At 35.9% G+C, this 19145-nt stretch overlaps 1 protein-coding gene across 1 annotated transcript; it reads right to left on the bottom strand.

Annotated features, from left to right (window-relative positions):
- Window positions 1–7533: 7533 nt before the first annotated feature.
- LOC106748545 (zinc finger Y-chromosomal protein 2-like) lies at window positions 7534–9822 on the bottom strand. Its single transcript, XM_014627203.1, has 3 exons — window positions 9626–9822; window positions 8047–8192; window positions 7534–7899 (listed from the first exon to the last, which is right to left on the bottom strand). The coding sequence occupies exons 1-3, from the start codon at window positions 9820–9822 to the stop codon at window positions 7718–7720; spliced, it is 525 nt and encodes a 174-aa protein (XP_014482689.1). The 3' UTR covers window positions 7534–7717.
- Window positions 9823–19145: the final 9323 nt, after the last annotated feature.

Genomic DNA, 19145 nt, shown 5'->3' with positions numbered 1-19145 from the left:
TCCCGCAGGTCTTGCAGGTGTGCACCAGATTTCCAAGCAGACAACCTGCAAAGAAAAATCACACGTATGCGGTTAATACGAATCATTGGGCTCGATTGTTGGTTTCATCGGTGGTCATTGGTATTCGTCAAAGTGTTTTTTTCCTTTCCCGTTATATCTGCAGAGATTTGTATGGGAACTGTCAGTTATAGTTCTTCCGAACGGACATTCGTCACAGTTAGGGGCGGTTTGGAAGGAACATCCGGAAGTTTTCCAAGTATGTTGAAAAGAGAAAAACGTTGGGTTAGAAATGGCTGACTGAGCACTTGAGTTTCCTTCGACATTTAACACGACATCACTAAAAATTAGTAATTAACGAACACAACGTGAAATCGCGATCATAGACAAGACTGACTTCGGTCATAGACAAGACTGACTTCGGTCTATTAATTTTCAAATGGTTTCTGTATCAAAATGTTTCCAGCTTCAATTTTGTTCAGAGAGAGATTTCAGATTACGCGCTCGAAAGGTCGAATATCAACAACCGATGCAGCCACTGTTAATCGAGCATGTTAATCGAATATCTTAAGAGAGCGCATCGCAATGAAGAAGAGCACGCACGGAAAGCGAAGATCTACACACCTTCGATATATATATATATATATATATATATATATATATATACACATATATATATATATATTTTTTTTTTTTCATACGCGTATCTTCTATGTGTTCTTCTCGTATACACAGGTATAGCCGCTATCGGCGTAGATTGGGTTATGTAATTGTTAAGGACGAAGACAGAATAAGCGCGTAACAAAGAAAAAAGCAAAATATAAAATTGCAATGAACCGAACTCTCATGCAATCATTAGTGTTTCCTTATCATTACATCGTGGCAAGAGTATCGCACATGATTGCTATATCTTAGCACATCTCTATGTATATTTCTGCAGAGACGATTAATTTTATTTTCTCGTAACTTAATTCATAATTTAGTATCACTTGTAAGTGTAAAGGATTTCGCGTCATAGTGTTCTTCGAAGAAATTAACGAACACTTCATTGCGTAATTGCATTTATTTTTGTAACTTTCAGTTGTGCAAAGTTCTTCTCGAGCATCGCCTCAAGTATCATTTGGTTTAATGCCCAATCTCTGAAGACGAAGATGCGGAAAATAGATACGGAATTTTATAAAGCGCGCACATCGCCTTGGTCGCACAACATCGATGACGATCAGATCCGTAATCCAATAATCTATAAAAATAAATATAATAGTATCTTTCCTATTTGTTAAGACTCATATTATATACAATAAATTAAATTAAACGTTAAACAATATCAAAGTCGTTGATAAGTTTACAGAAATTAACTTTCGTAGATATGTAACAAAATTATATAAAAACTATATATGTTACATAAAAATCAATTACATATATCAACACTCGATATTTTTTAAAAACAATACCCGTTGCATTTATACACGTCTTTATAAAAAAGATTATTTTACAATACTATCACCTATACAATTACACTGAATGTCCCAAAATTATTGTACACTATTTCAATAACGCATGCTAAAGCTTAAATCAAAAAGTGTCGTGTAAAAACATCAACCTTAATATTTTTATATTAAGATTTCCGACCATAAGTCCGAAATATATTTCATTAAAATATTGCACATATCTTCATTCAATCTTTTACGCACAAGCATATAGCAAACCTACATGTATTGTTATATCGAAAATCGAAAATCTTTCGGCGCGCTTGAGCCAGCACAGGATCATATGTAGACATTTTTGGTCGCAGATGTAAAGTCGTCCGAAAACTCTATCCTTTATTTTCGACTTTTTTCTAATTAATTGGAATTAACGTCAAAAATTGATGATACTCGCGTTACGATCAGTATATTGAAGTCATCGAAAACAACGGCAACAACATGAAACTTCCAAGATAACAATCGCTTTTCATTAACTCCAACAGAAATACAGCAGGAACTTCCATATTCCTAATCCGTTTAGACCAGATAATCAACCTATCACTCAGTAATTAATAAATTAAAATTTCTATTTCTCCTTTCGGACTTAGCAGAGTTGACAACGGATGTAATTCAGAGAGTACAAATCCTGCGAATACGGATGCTGACCAGAAGCAGACCCTGATACGGTTCGAACCGAACAGATTCACTTCGAAGATTCGCAGGTTCCCTGCACTTCACTCACCTTTAATCCTCCATAACTTTAGTAATTCGTGAACTTAATATCTTAATAATCAATAGTTTTACAATATAAAAGGTTGTGATAAATCGATATCGGAACATGTATTAAATTGTTAAATTTTATAATATAGTGTGTAATAAATTGTTAAATTTTATAATATAGCGTGTAATATTAATATTATAAAACAAGGTATGTTAAATAATGAAATAAATGATGTAAAAGTGTTCTGTAGTATGACTTGATGCGCCAAAAGTCCCATAATCTTCGAAATAACAGCACATATACAAACAATTGTTACGACGCGCTCGACATCATAATAGCTTTAAACTACATTTATATAGCAACGTTACTCCGATTTAATAACAATCGTAATTAGTGAGCTCTTGCATTTAATTAAAGTATATTTCTAAAAGAATATGATACCCCTCAATCAGATGCAAAAACTCACTAATTACGGTTGTTATTAAAAGATTGCCGTATAAATATTGTCAATGTAGTCATAGACTAAGTTTACACGACAATCCGATTTAGGACGTTCGGATAACGAGTTATCAACATTAAAAAATCATTCTGTCTTTATCGCTCATTAGATATAAATAAGGATAGAATGATACTTTAACGTTAATAGTTCGTTTCCCGAACGGACCCTGGGGAGCGGATTAGTATTGTCATGTAAACGTAATCTGATAGTGTTTTATTATAATCGTTACCAGTATTATAGATCTATTCTTTTCAGCTGAACTAAGTTACATTTTTTACCTTAAAGTAAAGCAAGTATAAGACTTATCGTTTCAGAAAAATATTGGAAAAAGAGCAAAATTTCAGTGCAGCACTAATTCAAAAACAAGCCCAATGAAATCTATAATTTATATTACATATACTACAGATTTTAGTACTGACAGCGATTAGAATTAAATACGTTATTAGAGGTTGATATCGAGCAATGTCATGCCTACTCCGATTTTTCTTTTTTTTATTATAGAACGTATATAAGAATTACGACACTCCGCGAACGCAATCATCGTGCCTAGATCGTTGTGAGCAACAAGAACATCCTGAAATTGAAAGGGTGGTTACATTACATTTTTATTAGACTTACAAGGGAAATATACGTCGAATTTCGTACATCTGATATTCGATCCGCACCGAATACCTCCTTATTCTCGAATTATTGAAACCGAGCGATCTCTCTATCGTTATGACTAATGAGAAAAATTTTCTGTTTCAGATTTAAAGAGGTTTATGCAGCCACTCCGGAAAGACAGTTGCAGTTCTAATGATAGCGGACGCAGTACCGGTTAGATTAGAACCAAACAGAGTCGGCTCGAAAATAATTTTACAAATGACCTATATTCATTCATTTAATCTTTTGTGGTCCAAAGCTAAAATATACTTGTCGAAATAAAAATTCTCAATTTACGATCGCAAAGGACTAACTTACTTTATCCACGCACAACTGTTTATTAAACTGAGCCTGTAACTCCAGTCTGCAAAATTATATCTTTCTGTTTCAAAATTGAAAACGAAACGTAGCTAACTCGGAGTTCCGTGATTTTAGTGAATAAAAAACATGCACAATCTGATAGCGACAAATAGAAAATATGAATGGTGATGAATTTTTATAAAATTTATTCGAATCAATGCGATTTGTAGATTTTCTCATATAGGCTTTTGCTGCATGTACGTATCATCTAATGAAATGTTTTGCTCAAAACAAAAGATCACTTTTTTCGGGTACCTGTAATAAATATTTGAAATATATTCAATATTTCATCTTAATATATAACATATAATTTTCACATGTAAAAACATTTTTAAAACATATTTTAGCTATTTTTTTTTATTTGATTCAGGTCATATAATTATTCAAAGGAACTACACATTCGGTGATTCTCTAATAATTTCAGGCAGTGAATAATATGCATCAGAAATGCATCACAAAGCGCAAAATTCGCAATCAATTTTCTCGCGTTGGCAACTTTTGCAATCGTCGTAGCTATTAATTTCCGAAATTTCTTATACGTCGCACACGCAAATAGAAAGATATCCTTTATTAAGCTAAATTCAATATTGTGAAATAAGTAGTTTAAATGAAATATTACGAAACACGATAACGCAACATTTTTTCTCATCTAGCTCATTATTTCTTAAGAAGAGATTGAAAAAAGCGATTTTATAATCTTCACGAGCTCTAGTTTTTAATTTGATATGTAGAATGTCCCGCCAAGAATATAATTCTATCTATTCTATGAATAGCTAGAAAATATACGTCGCGAAAATAAGAGGTCTGTTATTTTTCGCTACACTAAAACTACACTAGAACTGCACTGAACTGAACTGAAAAACCGCACTGGAAAAGACTAGTAGAGAATAGTTCAGTTCAGTGCAAAAGTGCAATGAAGAGGTCTGTTCGTTTTCGCTGCACCGCTGAAACGCCAGAGTGTAGTAAACAACATGCAGCATCACATGGCATTATTTGATTCTTCTGACGAGAGGATTTTGTTGTAATACAACCACTATTACAACCCATTGTAGATGAAAACGATGAATGTAATGTACAACTAAATATAGCAAATTTATTAATAGTTTATAATATTATATACCCTACCGATCATAAATTTAACACGTTGACGCCGGCGTGCATCACTGGTGGATCACACGTGTCTGTTCCGTGAGGCGGTGTGCATCACCGGTGAGTCACACGTGTCGGTTCCGTGAGGCGGCGTGCATCACGGTGGGTCACACGTGCCTGTCCCGTGAGGCGGCGTGCATCACGGTGGGTCACACTTGTATTTCACAAAATAGTGTGTTATTTTATCTCAACATTATAAACAAACATTCAATAGTAAAAATATAACAATTCAATATTATAAACTTAACATAATTATTTAATTTTTTTATACAATTTTTTATGCAGTCCACGGAATTCATTGAATCCAACAGGAATCGTATAGCTTTTGTAGTTTTGTTATAAATTAAAGTCAAAGTTGAAAAATTGCGATTTTTTTCAAAATCGATTTTCTCAAAAACTGATTTCAGATTCGTTTTTAGCTCATCGAGATCTATAAGAATCACCTAGTGGGTATTACCGCGCAAAAATCGTGTTGAATAGTGTAATCTGACGCTACGCTGTTCCACGAAGCAGACCATGCATTCGGGCGCCGCCTCACAGAGAAAACCCTGAATATCGGTGCCGGCGTCAACATGTTAAATAAATGACTAAATATAAAATAAATATAAATATAAAATCATAAAGATATCTTGACATCATAAATTCATCCTTGTGGCATGTTTGGACATTACTGCTGTGTATGTGTGTGTGATGGTATAATATTAACCATTTTTGAAAATGGAATAAAGAAGATGTTTCACACATTTCAATATAATGCAAGCCACATACCTGATAGAGATTTTTCATATAAATTTCCGTTACGCTTACGTGCACTTCCAAGTTACACTTTCATGCACTGCACTGACCACACTATCTCCTGACTCAGTGCAATAGTTTACTGAACTGCTTGCACTACATGCTGTTGCGCTGCGAAAACGAACAGCGTTGATGAAGTCATGATGACGTCATTCTCAATAAAAAGAACGCTTTAGTGTAAACTCCTTGCACTGGTGTGCACTAGTGCAGGAAGTGTTTTGAAAAAAAACAGACCTAAGATTAAACTTTTCTCAATTGTTTACACATCACAATTACATTCGTTGAAGAGTGAGAAATTTCAAATATGTTTACAATTATATTTTGCTCGTGCATAATAATTGATAGATTTTGCAATCGTAGATTTTCGATTTTTAATTTTTGTATTATTCCACGGAAAAAAATTAGTATCAATTTTAAGACTCATATTCTCATATATGAACAAGAATATATAATATTATATAAAGATAAAAATTATTTACATAAAGAAATTCTATATAGTTCCGTTAAAAATATTATATTCTTGTACTAAGAACTATATCAATTTGAAAATATCGCTCTTTCTATCCAATATCTTTTGCTTTTTATTCGTAAAAATTATTTTTGAATAATAAAAATATTTTTACTGGAATTATATATAAATTTTTTTTATGTAAGCAAGCAATATTGGGATAATATCAGTCTTGAAAGTATATTTTAATAAATTATATTTTAATGGCTCATCGCAGAGCTTAATTGCAGTCAAAGAGACCGAAAAAATATCGCAATAATTTTTTGCTTGTAGACTTGATTGAGTTAATAATATTCGAATTGATTTCACACGCTTGGATCCTACCACTCACGATCGAAAAGGGAGATCAACTTTGGTCTCCAAAAACGAATATTCTTTAATTAAGTTTTGAGATATGCTATTAAAATATTGTGCGATAATATTAAGTTTTGAAATATGCTGTTAAAATATTGTGCGATAATTTCGGGACTCCTGCATAAGAACACTAGTATTACATATTAAAGTTAATAACAAATTTAATTTAGATAAGAAAGTTAGAGGTAACAAAGTACCAATAGGGACATAACGCTTCATGAATTTTTCAAGCGATCAACATAAAGTTTGAAATTTTTAATATCCGAGACTTCTCAAAATAACCAATCTCAAAATAACCTTCTTTTAAAATAACCAACCGCAAAAAAATTTTCTATCAGATATAATCCTTCATTAGTTTTACAACGTTGCGTTGTAAATGAGTGTGTCACGTCTCACAACGATCGGTTAAACTTGAAAACTTTCTTGTTATAATTGCAGTATAAGCAAAGTTAAATTTACATTAAATGACATAATATTAATAATCCTCCGATTCAAATAGCAACGAACGTGTTAGTTATAACAATTGATATGCAATCTGTCCGGCAGAGCGATTATTTCCATTGCAAAGAAAACTTGCCACAAGAATCTCGGGGTCTATACGAAGAAAAATGCTCTGTTGTATCAATAGAATTGGTCAACGACGCCACATAATTAAAGTAAATCTTTCCGATTCAATAAAAGAAAAATATTAGTAAAACTTATACATTACGTATTGTTTTGATAATTCGAACATCAAATTTAATTATATCGCTATTCAATCAAGAAGATTCACTGCAATTGTGACACTACAATTATGACCAATTCTGCTGATGCAATAACATATGTCTTTTCTTTACACTAAAAGAAGATATACTATATTCAAATAAACATTTACTAAGAGATATTTGGAGTAATTTTTTTGCTTGGATTAAATAAATATTACATGAATGTGTGTAGCACTTTTTTCTTTCAGTGTGTATATTGAAGTAATATTTATTTAATTCAAATAAATAACTATTCCAATACTCCTTGGCAAATATTTACTTGAATATAACTTTTTTTTTTCAGTGCATGTATACAAGTGACACAAAAAAAGTTCTCGGAACATTTTGGAAACAGGTCTGTAACTGAATCATAATCCAATCCGCGACACCGATTACGACGTGAAATTAGGTAACGGAGTTTCCTTGCTCTTTCGAAAAGGGAATTTCGATCCGAGTCAGTCGGTGACCGCTTCTTTTCCCCTGAGATTAAATCTTAGTGACGCAACCGTGCTCCTTCTTGAGGTGATTCAACAGATTGAACTTCATCGGCATGATGTTGTGACAGAACGGGCAGGTGTACAAAATCCTGCCGCACTCCTCCCGCACGTGTCGATTTAACGCCATCCGCGACCTGTACGTCTTCTTGCACTCACAGCACACATGAAAACCTGAAACGGAAAGAAAAGTGCGACTTTGAATAAGAAGCCACCTCGGTCGCGTGCATCGCGACGGTCAACAATGCTCTCATGCCATCTCCCACCGCACAAGTATCGGCACATTAGCATTGCGCGTCCGACCGTTGTTGTTCGTCATACCAGTTAGTTCGTTCGAGTCGTGCTGCCCTGCCGAATCCTTCGCACGGTCTAGAACAGAGAACACATTTGATCGATCGTTAGTTACGGTCGGAAGAATCCCACGAGGATTTACATTTAGAGACGAATAGAGGATGACACAGGTCATTCTGGAAAGAAAAACGCACCGACGGGTAAAACGGAGCTTCGTGTCACCGAAAATCAACATTCGTGACGACACACACACACACACACATACGCATCTCATGAGAAAAAAATATATAAATTGTTTTTTTCTTAAAATCTGGCTGTTAAATTTCGGAATAAAGGAAAGTCGTATTCTTTTTTTCTAATTAAGTAACCTTTGCTTTCTTTTCTCTGTTTTTTTTTTTATAATTAGGCGAAGCTCTTCGATTCGGGATTCAATGATGATCGGGGGAATACGATCGTCATACGTGAAGCATCTCGTCAGCCCTCGTCGTAAATGAGACTCTCGTGTTCGCCTCTAATACTTTTCTGACACTTTATTGTTAGTATTACGAAAATACATGCATTTATAAATACTACGGATTATGCGGTTTATCCTTATAAACATGTTCGCACAAGCTGGCCGGCATGACATGCCAGGATCAAATTTCGAGATTGATATATGCGATGAGAATCGACAGTGCATATATGTATATAGCATTGGCGACGATGTTTACCGTCAGATCCCAAGCACTGATCCTCGGTGGACAAGACATATTCGTTTACACTATACGTTTTGTTTCGTTTTTCGACGCTTGGCATCCTGCAGCGAGATGAACAATTTCCCGCGGTCGCACCGTCCCTCGTCGACCACGAGGGAAAGCGCGCGCGACACGAGTATTCACGTTGTATTTAGAAGCGCGAGATGTGAATGAGACAACGCATTCTTATAAGTTTTATTATTGTCGCTCAGTCTTTTACACCTTTACAGTCGACGGTAAATCAGGCTACGCGGCTTTTGTTAAATTGAAATAGGAACGTTCGCACATTATACTGTCTCGCACAATTGCCGGTTATTATTATTTTATACTTACGTGATCGCAACAACAAATCGTTATGGAGAAATTGGGACACACTACTAAATAGCGATTCGTTTCCCGCCGCTCTCGTCGGCTCTGGGCTCGTCCGCACGCAGTCCACCAGCGAGATCTGATCATTTTCTCTTTCTGCTGCTTTATTTTCTTTTTTTCTCCTCTTGGTGACACGAATACACCCGATCATAGATTATTACTAACGCGCGATTCGTCGAGTTATCCTACAATAACGACTCGAAAACTACCTCATCACCCTTGCGGCGAGTTTGTGAAAGTTTACGAAAAATATAGTTTTCGGAGAGGATTTCTTCTTATNGGGGGGGGGGGGGGGTCCTAACCGGGACTATTCGGAGAAGTGGTCGTCGAGAGTTCAAAATGAGTCGCTTGACGGATCTTCCCGTGCCGTCAATCGGTGCTGTGGACTCCGATCGGGAGCTCGCCCCGACGATAACCACGAGGAATCGTAACGACGACTAAGGCAATTCGATAGTTCTTCTCTCCCTCTGAATCCAGCTCGCCGGTTCGTGTGCCGGTGGGTTTACGTGTTCGGCGAGGTGACCTTGAAATGCTGTTCGGCCTGATGGGCGTGCAGGATGAAAGCCTTGAAGGCGGCGAACGGACAGAGCGGGCACTTGAACTGTGGCGGCTCGCACTTGTGCTTCAAATAGTTACTCCACATCTTGTAGAACTTGCTGCACATGGTGCAAGTGTAGCCGAGGACTTGATCGCCCATGTACATCTTCCGGTAAGCTGGAAACAGAGGAACCACGTTAGTTAGTTGAGCCGCGCGGAGGTCGGTCGCGCTGTCGCGGAAACCTCGCAAAGGGATTCCACAAACAACGGCGTCGGGACAGAGCCGCGGTCAAGAAGCACTCGCGTGTATTTAGGACAGAGAGAGAGAGAGAGAGAGAAGGAGCGGTCAGTCCGATTTATGAGATACATTGCTTGCTTCTCTCTCAAGCTTTCGTGTAAACTCGATCCTTTTTTCAGTTGGGATTCGATGAGGTGAAGAAAATTCGAATGATTGAAACGTCGCACATGTCAATGATCGCGGAAAATTACACGTTCGCAGATTGAGCGGAAGTTGAAGGGTGTGAAATTTGCACAGATTATAATAATTTATAGTAATTTCATATATATTTTTTTTATATACTAGCACTGCGTGCACGTCAGATGTTTTTCTCGAGCGAACGAGCATTGGAATTTTCTTGCCTTATCTACACTATGAAACGTCACAGAGCGTTCCCCACGAATTGTCGCGCATCACAGAACTACCTCCGCGCTTGTGTTGCGGATAGTTCGAAAGAGGTCTCATAAATCAAACTTCGGATTCCAATGGATAATCTCAAATGGATATCTCTTGCGCCGCAGGGAGACTGGAAAATCGTCCTTTAGTCTTTATTTTTTCTTTTCTTTTCGAAAGCCTGGTGCATCCCTCGGAATTCAAAAGCCATCCTAAAATCAACGAAAGCTTGGAAAAACTTCGCAAATAATTCACACAAAGACCACTACTCTATGAGTTCTAGAAAAGGAGTTCTGATTTGGGATCAGAAGGATTAGAAGTCAATTCACCAAGCTGCCAAACATATTTCTATTAAAGCACTCATTAACTAAAGTAATATATACAAGGGTGTAAATTCGCTTGTCGGTATCTAAGATCAGGAATTACCACGAAACTTAACGCTTAAAATCCAAGAAACAAACGGGAAAAGTTCTCTCTTTCTCGTCTAGATAAATCTATCAACTGATTCCCCTTCCTCGTATTTCGTGTTCTCACATTTTTCCTCGATAATGAAGTTAAGGTCGTGCTCTAACGAACAAACATATTTCAAAGAATAAAAACGTTTCTTCTGACTTTCCTGAAAGAATAATATAAATAAACGTTCAATGAACAGTGTATCTTCTTTAATATCTCGTCACGCAAACAAGCGTGTCGCTAAACGCATGTACTTTTAATTATCGATATCAGTGTCACTGTGTCGACCGTCGATGTTGTAGCCTGCCGAGTGAATATTATAAAATTGTCAATTAAATCAATATACAGTCAGTTTTCATTTTATATTCCAACTATTATCCGCGTATTTTCTCGCGTAAAGACGAGCCTCGCCCTTGTCACGTTGGAAATAAAGAGTTCGGAAATTAAACTGAAATCGAAGAAACAGAGTAACGATGGACTTAGCGTCTCTGTTATAAGCCTTCAATTTATTTAGTTTTTAACATATTTTACAATCATTATTTTATATAACATTATTCGACACACGTATAAAAGTTTCATGGCGAAGTTTCCAACGAAATAACAATAAAAATGTTCATGAGTAAAAAAAAATAATTATACGACGCATATTTTGCAAAATAAAATTACTTATAAGTATGCGTACGAACGATAACAATACGAGAAATAAATTTTCAAATCAATCACACACGCATACATTTACGTGAAATAAATACAAATCCTTACATGCTTTTACCACAGATAATTGCATAAAAATAAAAAAAAAATGATGACGTTCAATAATTAAGAACTCAAGACGATATCATGTGTAATCAGTCACAAGAGAAAGAGAAAATAGCAACACCTTTTTCTTATAAGTTTCGAATCGCATTCCATGTCTAATAGGAGAATTTGTTTTTTGGCAATTCGCAGGAAACACATTTTTCTATTGGATATGAAATGCGTTGCGAAACTCATCGTAAAAACAAGGCATTCCAACCTTGTGATTGGCCACATACAGTACAGTTGAATGCAAAGCGGTTTAAACGATGATGTCAGAGCCCTGCATATCAAGGCTCAATGAATTATCAAATATAAACAAAGGACTAAAGGGGTAAGTTGGCTAATCGATTATTTCTCCTATTTTCTAATAAGTTACAGAATTGAGCAAGCAGAGCTTTCAAACATGTCAAAGATAGTTATGAAATCCTTACTTGCTTGATTCTGTAATCTGCCAGATAGTAGCAGAAATAATTCATCAGGGCCAACTTACCTCGACCTCTCATAACCTAATCCTATCTGCTTTGGCAAAGTTAGACCCGAATCTGGCCCGGATCGTTTTATTAACACGAAACTGGTCTAGGCCATATTCGGGTCTGACTTTACCAAAACGGATATAGATAAGACTAAATTATATTTGTTAATGTATCTAGGGCCGCATCGGGTCCTATCGGGCCTTGATTTACAGGGCACTGGACAAGATCGCAGTTCGCTGCACTCCCGACTTCGTCGTGTCTAAATCGTTTTTCAACCAAGGCGCACGGCCGAATATAAAATTCACTACCTCGGGCTTATATCGAAGCCAGCAATTTAATATACTTAATGACATCATAAAAAAATCTTACTTTATGTCTAGAAGACAGAGCACTGTCAGGAATTAAATGCGCAGGGTTGCATCGAAAAGGATACTAACGACCAGCCAGAATTTATTTAATACGACTCAGCACGCCCAGCCGCGCAATCGCGGGAGTAATGCTCGTGATACTTCACGAGCCATAGCCAGCCGGATTGCGGAAGCTGCCGTGATGCTTCTTCCTGTGCCTCTCGACGCACCACTTGTGCGGGCTCCTGTACGAGCACACGTCGCATTTAAGCTTCGGCTTTGCATTCACGCACTCAAACTTCTGATGTCGCCATAGGGACCTCTTCACCGCGTATCCTTTGCTGCAGACCGCGCACACGTAGTCCCTGCCGCGCGCTTCTACCATGACATCAACTCGTTCCAGATGCAACGTCGGGTCGCCGGTGTCGTATCCATATCCTTTGTAAGGCCACGAAACAGCTGAAACAACAATGTCATATCGGTTAGTAGGAACAACCGGTGATTACGGGCGTAAGCGTATCCGACGAGTTCTGATAGGATCGACTTTGCCGATACTTCGGTATCGACGACGTCAACGAGTCTCGCTAGGCGACTTCAATGTTCGTCAGACGTCGGGAAAAATTAATTTCAATGTACCATAATATCGAGGGAAAACGAAACGAAGCTGACGTGCTTCGACCTCGCATCACATAATCATATCATGGTACATCAGCGAGGAAGATCGATCAGATCGATCTTGGATTCAATCATCTCGTGTAACATCACTTAAAATTTCTACATTGCGTAATACCACTACCTGTGAATCAAATACTTGATGCTTCTCGATTTTATCTGCCTCCGCTATGTCGCTCCAACGGTGTCCTCCGCGAATCAAGACTTTGGTGCAGGTTTGAAGGCTGTGAAATAAACTCGAGTACTGAGGGCCGTAAAGAAAACTTAGGAAACACCTCGGTAGAAAAAGGAGAAACGAACGCTCGTGATTTGTGAACCTGTATTTATTTTAAGTTTCTGAGATAATTATACGCGCGTTAATATAAGCATTGTGCGAAGGTGAACGAGCTCGACGATAACGCATGAGGGGAAGACAAATTCCCTTTTTTCAGATCTCATAGTACAAGATGTCCACATAATTCGCTTTTTCGCTCGACGCGTGCATATAAATATATACTACATATAAATATATTCTACATAGATATACGTAAACATTGCAAAATTGTCCATTAAATTAGCGCGATTAATCGATTTAAATTCTTCGTTATCCGTATATTTATCGTCTTTGCTTTGTTATAAAGATGTATTTCGTCCTTGTTACGCTGAAACATAAACCACAACTGTTCGGAAATTAAACAGAAATCAAGAAAAGTAGATTAAACTGATTGATTCATCGATTATTCCAAAGAAATTTTCGGTTCATATTTCGCCTTCAATATCTTTTAAAAGTATGTATACATATAATTATTGAACTATATGTTAAAAATATTTAAATTCCTCACAGTAGAATAGTTTAGACAAAAGAAGATAAATTCCTTTTGTAAATGAAAAACCGTACGACCTCACGAAGGAGTATTTTTTAGACATATTACATAAACTATTACATTTGTTCTCATCACTATCGATGATTGCACAAAAATTAACAAATGTAACGATATTTCGATCGACGTTTACAGACTTACAATATTAACAAATCGTAGGGACAACGGTAAAATTTGTTAATTCACAACTTTTTATATTGAAGTCAAACTAAAGCAGAGACTGAATACCAAAATTATTTCAATTACAGTATTGCATATACTGGTATTTATAATTTCGGTATAAAAAGGTATTGAGCGTCTAATATCTGTATTATATCGAAATTGTTGTCGTACCGTTATTATAAAATAACGATATGCACAATATCGCAGTCGAAATAATGTCGGTATTCAGTCCCTGAACTAAAGCTTCGTTATATCATCCCGACAAATCTTATTTCATTTCTAGAATATAGAATATTAAACATAGAACACAGAAATAACTCAAAAATCCCACGAAAGGAATGACCAAGTAGAACTTATTTAACGCAACTCAGCTTGCTGCTCCACTCAATTCTCGATCTGTAGCAGGCCTGACCAATTCTTAACCCACCAGATTATTTTTTGCAAACCGCCAGATGATTCTTAAACTACTAGCTAGCAAATGTAGAAATGCAATATCCCTGATGCAATGATTACTACTAATGCGCTCATAAAAATTATCTGACGAGCTGCAAACGTAATGTGGCAAGCCGCGAGTTAGCGAAGTCTGGTCTATTCGAACGAATGTTCCGATGATCATCAAGCATTTCGTTCGATCCCGAGAATAACAAGTTCGAAAATCCGGCTCACAATCTAAATTATCACGAGGCCTAATGGGAGTACTGATTATGGATATCATGCTTCTTGCTGTGATTCTCGACACGCCACTTGTACGGGCTCTCATACGAGCACACCCCGCAAGAGAACTTGAACCTCGTCGCCGGGTTTACACACTCGAACTTTCGGTGCCTCCAAAGGGATCGCTTCACCGTGTAGCCCTTGCCGCAATGAGGGCACACGTAGATCCTCTCGCGCGCTTTACCATCGTCGGCGGGCTGTTGCAGCGCGTCATATCCGTATTGCCCTTTGTGAGGCCACAATAAAGCTGAAACAGCAACGTCGATTCGGTTAGTAGGAGCAATCAGTGGGCGCGGACAGAAATATGCCCCAGCGAACGCTCAACTGTTCGCTAAGAAGCCTCAGACGATCGACATTTACTGTCGATAATTTTCTTTTTATTTTGATATCGACGACCGTGAAGTAACCGGAGGGTTAGCGAAATAACTTGCCCTGCGTGAGATAATTCGGTTAAAGTTCATTGCCCATAATATAAATGTTCCAAGCGAAACCATCGTTTGATTCGTGTCGTCGATAATCTCGTGATATTCCCGTGCATGCGTCGAGACTTTGATGCGGAGGCTGCTGAAGTAGGCTTGAACCCCGCACACAGTGAAGATACGAAATATTTTAGTGAGAACAAAAGAGAAGCGAAATAAAGAAATTTCGTAAATTCGATGGCGAATTTGCAAATTCGAGTTTATTATAAATCTCTGAACGCAATAGTGTACGCCAATACAGGCTCGGTGCTCGGCAAGGACGCACAGCAGAAGTGTAGCTACCTTCTTTAAACTTCTTAGCGTTGAACTATATATCTGTAACAATGTAGAAACGGTGATACCCTGCATGGAGCGATTCATTGTCCTCCATATTGCCGGTCTCTTATTATATTCTTCCGGTTCTTATCTTAACGTTACTATGTTGATTAATCGTCTCTGAACTTCTTCCATATGCATTTAAAATAGAATGCTTTACGTGGTACCTACATTAAAAGTACAAAATATTAGAGGACGAAATAATGCGGCTAGAGGAACAACTCGGTTACGATCGGCGTGACGAGTGTGAAGGCGAATGATCAAAGAATACTCGGCAACGTCTGATTTGCGGAACATTAAGATTCTGTTCCTTATTTAATCTTATACATTTTTCTCCTCGGTATTTTCTCCTTTCAAATTTACGAATATAATCTGACGACTGTGATATACAATCGCTAAAATACCTGAAAGCCACACATTGCGTTAATTTCAAGCGCATCAGCGCACGGCAGTTGTTCGCTATATAAAAAGTCCTTTCCCCCCTTCTCTTGAATCTCGGAGTTTCATTCTCTCTATAAGAAAGATTTATAAAACTCGAACTCTCATGTTCTCATGATAATGTTATTTGTCAAAACGAATCGTGATATTATATTCACAATATATGGTGAATCACATATATTCAATTGGTAAAAATTTGTGATCTAGTTACGATGTTATTGATATAATATACGCAGCTTGCTAGTTCCGGCTTGCTCGTTTTATATATTCTTTCATACTATTCCATCTGTAACAGAATGAACAAAAGTATTCGCACACTCCATCTTTTCCAAGTAAAACGTTTGAAGGAAGAAGGAAATGGGACATGCGAATATTTTTCTTTTTTTGCCCACTGAATGACCTCAGCTTATCCTGCAATTCCACATATTACAAGTGCAATATTGATACAGATGCATTGGTAAATAATACAATATTGCACAAAGAAGAGCAAAATGTCCGTATAATTCGTTTATGTATTGTTTGTCAACGCACGACAGACGCCATTCATTGTTCATTATCCTTTAATTGTTATAAAATGAAAAGAACAATGTACAATAATTCCGATATACTTTACCATATCTGCGAGATAAAAACGGATACCTCGGCATGGCTTAATATTCATTTGTTCCGACGTATAAATACTCGAGTAAACTAACTTTTATATCCAATCTCGAAATACTTAAGCGAGACAAGAAAAGTTACGCTACTAGGAAAACAAAATTGGATAGTTATGAATAAATGTATCGTATGCATCTCGATTAGAGAATAAAAAACATCGTTACACTCTATTAGTTAGAGACAGGAAATTACTAGAAGAAAAGAATATATCTTGCGACATGAATATATTAAACTACGTAGAATAACAAGCGAAAATAGCATAAATGCTAAAATATATATATTGCATTAATATAAAAGATAATCAATACTAGAAAATTATGCTGCAAAACTGTACCTAAACTGTACCTTTGTTAAGTATGTCACATAATTAATGAAAAAACATATGAAAATGTCGCACACCGATTTTAGTAGACTCTGAATATGTGAAGTAACTAAAAATAAGAGTATTTCTTTATATACGCTTTCTCGCACGTGTGAAAGATGAAACAGTTTTTCGAAGGTTATTCAAGAAAATTAATTGCGAGCGAATATCTTCGACATTGTGAGATGTATAAGAAAATGTTTTAAACGATAAAATGCTTTATACAATAAATATTTTTCCATATTTCATATTTTCGAAAATACTCGTTCACAATCAATTTGTCGAATTTCTCTTGAAGAGTTGATTTAGCTTCGTCCCTTATTTTAGCTACTCCGCGATATATCCACAGCCCATAAAAATCGATAAAATACACCTTCCATGTATTTACTTATGAGATCTCAGTTATGCAACAAATTTCTGAGCGAACTAATCGTCAGAAATACATTTCCCAACGTCTGTACCAATTGCAATACATACTTGTTTACAGCGCAAATAACGTATACATAACTATACATATCTATATATACACACACATAAATCAGTCCACTTGTTTCAAGGAGCATTCCACGATACGCAGGACAGATTAACACGTTGAGTGCCACCTTGTTCATGTGTTGATGATGTGTGAATTTCCGTATAGACCTTGTTAGTAAAGCTGTTAGTATCCGGATATTTCGATATTCGGGTCTTTCAAGATTACTTCGAATACACGAGTATACACATTCACGAATAATATCCAATAGAATACCAGAAATATAAATAGAGAAGCACAATGGAGAAAGTTAATTTTGATTGGCTGTCTACATCATATGATCTAGGCATCATTTTCTTCTGCCTACCACGACTAAGTTCGCACGTATTGAAAACATCGTTTTATCTTCCTTCAGCATGTAATAAGAAATAAAGATAGAACAACACTTTCAGCACGAAAGTGTGCAAGACGAGCTTAGTCTGAGAGCATTTGATGTACCGGTAAGTTATAATATTTTTGTTATATGCTTTTAGTATATAACAACTATAACTCTCAATAAGATCATTTCTTGATACATAGAGTTATAACGAAGAGCTATACATTGTAGGGAAAGAATTTTTACTTAAACTAATTATTGAGGTTAATTCCTTGCAACCTAATCTTTCTTCCTTATTCATTTTCCTTCCTTCATTTCCTTATTATTTGTTCCAAATATTATAAAAAAAAATTACTTTGCTTTCGATATATCGAATTCACAGTTGCACTTCTCTATTTAAATTTAGGATTTCATCACCCGAATACTCAGGCACCCATATTTACGGATATTCCGGCAATCAAAAAATAGTAACGAATAAACAATTACGAGTCTGCAGTATATTTGTTTGTTATTTATTATCGTTAGAAATATCAATATCATTATTAGAAATATAAATATCGTTAGAAATATCAATTTGTAACGTTTGGCCCATAATTTAAAACGTAACCATATATTCAGTTACTCAGGTATCCAAATAATGCCCACGAAAGACCCGAGTACCTTGATGGTCGAAATTGATAGCATTACTCGTCACCCATTTGCGAGTAGCAGTTTTATTGATCCAATTAAACATGATTTTATTAAGTGATATATATATAAAATGTTATTTTTTATTTATTTTTATTTTATTAAGTGATATATATATAAAATATCTCCTGTTGTATAAATAAATAAATAAATATATATGAAAAAGATGTAACCATAACATTAACAGTAAGAGTCAAGCGCCGATATACAAGCGATTAATATAAGTATTAGAATTAATTTAATAATATATTATATAAAAATTATATAGAAATTGACAAAAATTGCATAAGAACGACCGACAATATATATTAAATTCTAACAAACGAATAATTTAAATATCAAGATATTTAAATTAATCGTTTGTACATCAACGCTCGACTTTTACTTATTTATTAATGTTATAATTACACCTTTTCCTTTATTGATTGTATATCACGTTACAGTCTTAATTTTTGTATTGATTTGTATATATATATATATATATATGTATATATATACATATATATATACATATATATGTTTGTGTGTGTGTGTGTGTGTGTGTGTGTGTGTGTG

The sequence above is a fragment of the Dinoponera quadriceps genome, unplaced genomic scaffold (assembly GCF_001313825.1).
Source record: "Dinoponera quadriceps isolate SergipeBrazil2010 unplaced genomic scaffold, ASM131382v1 scaffold2171, whole genome shotgun sequence".
Taxonomy (NCBI): domain Eukaryota; kingdom Metazoa; phylum Arthropoda; class Insecta; order Hymenoptera; family Formicidae; genus Dinoponera; species Dinoponera quadriceps.
Note: the sequence above shows the minus strand (reverse complement) of the source record. Positions and strands in the feature narration are given on the sequence as shown.

Excerpts from the sequence above, each read along its gene's own strand:
- LOC106748545 (XM_014627203.1), bottom strand. The coding sequence starts at position 9,822 with ATGTACATGGGCGATCAAGTCCTCGGCTACACTTGCACCATGTGCAGC. Across the intron at positions 8,193-9,625 it reads AAGGTCACCTCGCCGAACAC|AATGACCTGTGTCATCCTCT; the intron begins GTAAACCCACCG and ends TTTTCTTTCCAG. Across the intron at positions 7,900-8,046 it reads CGACTCGAACGAACTAACTG|GTTTTCATGTGTGCTGTGAG; the intron begins GTATGACGAACA and ends TTTCCGTTTCAG.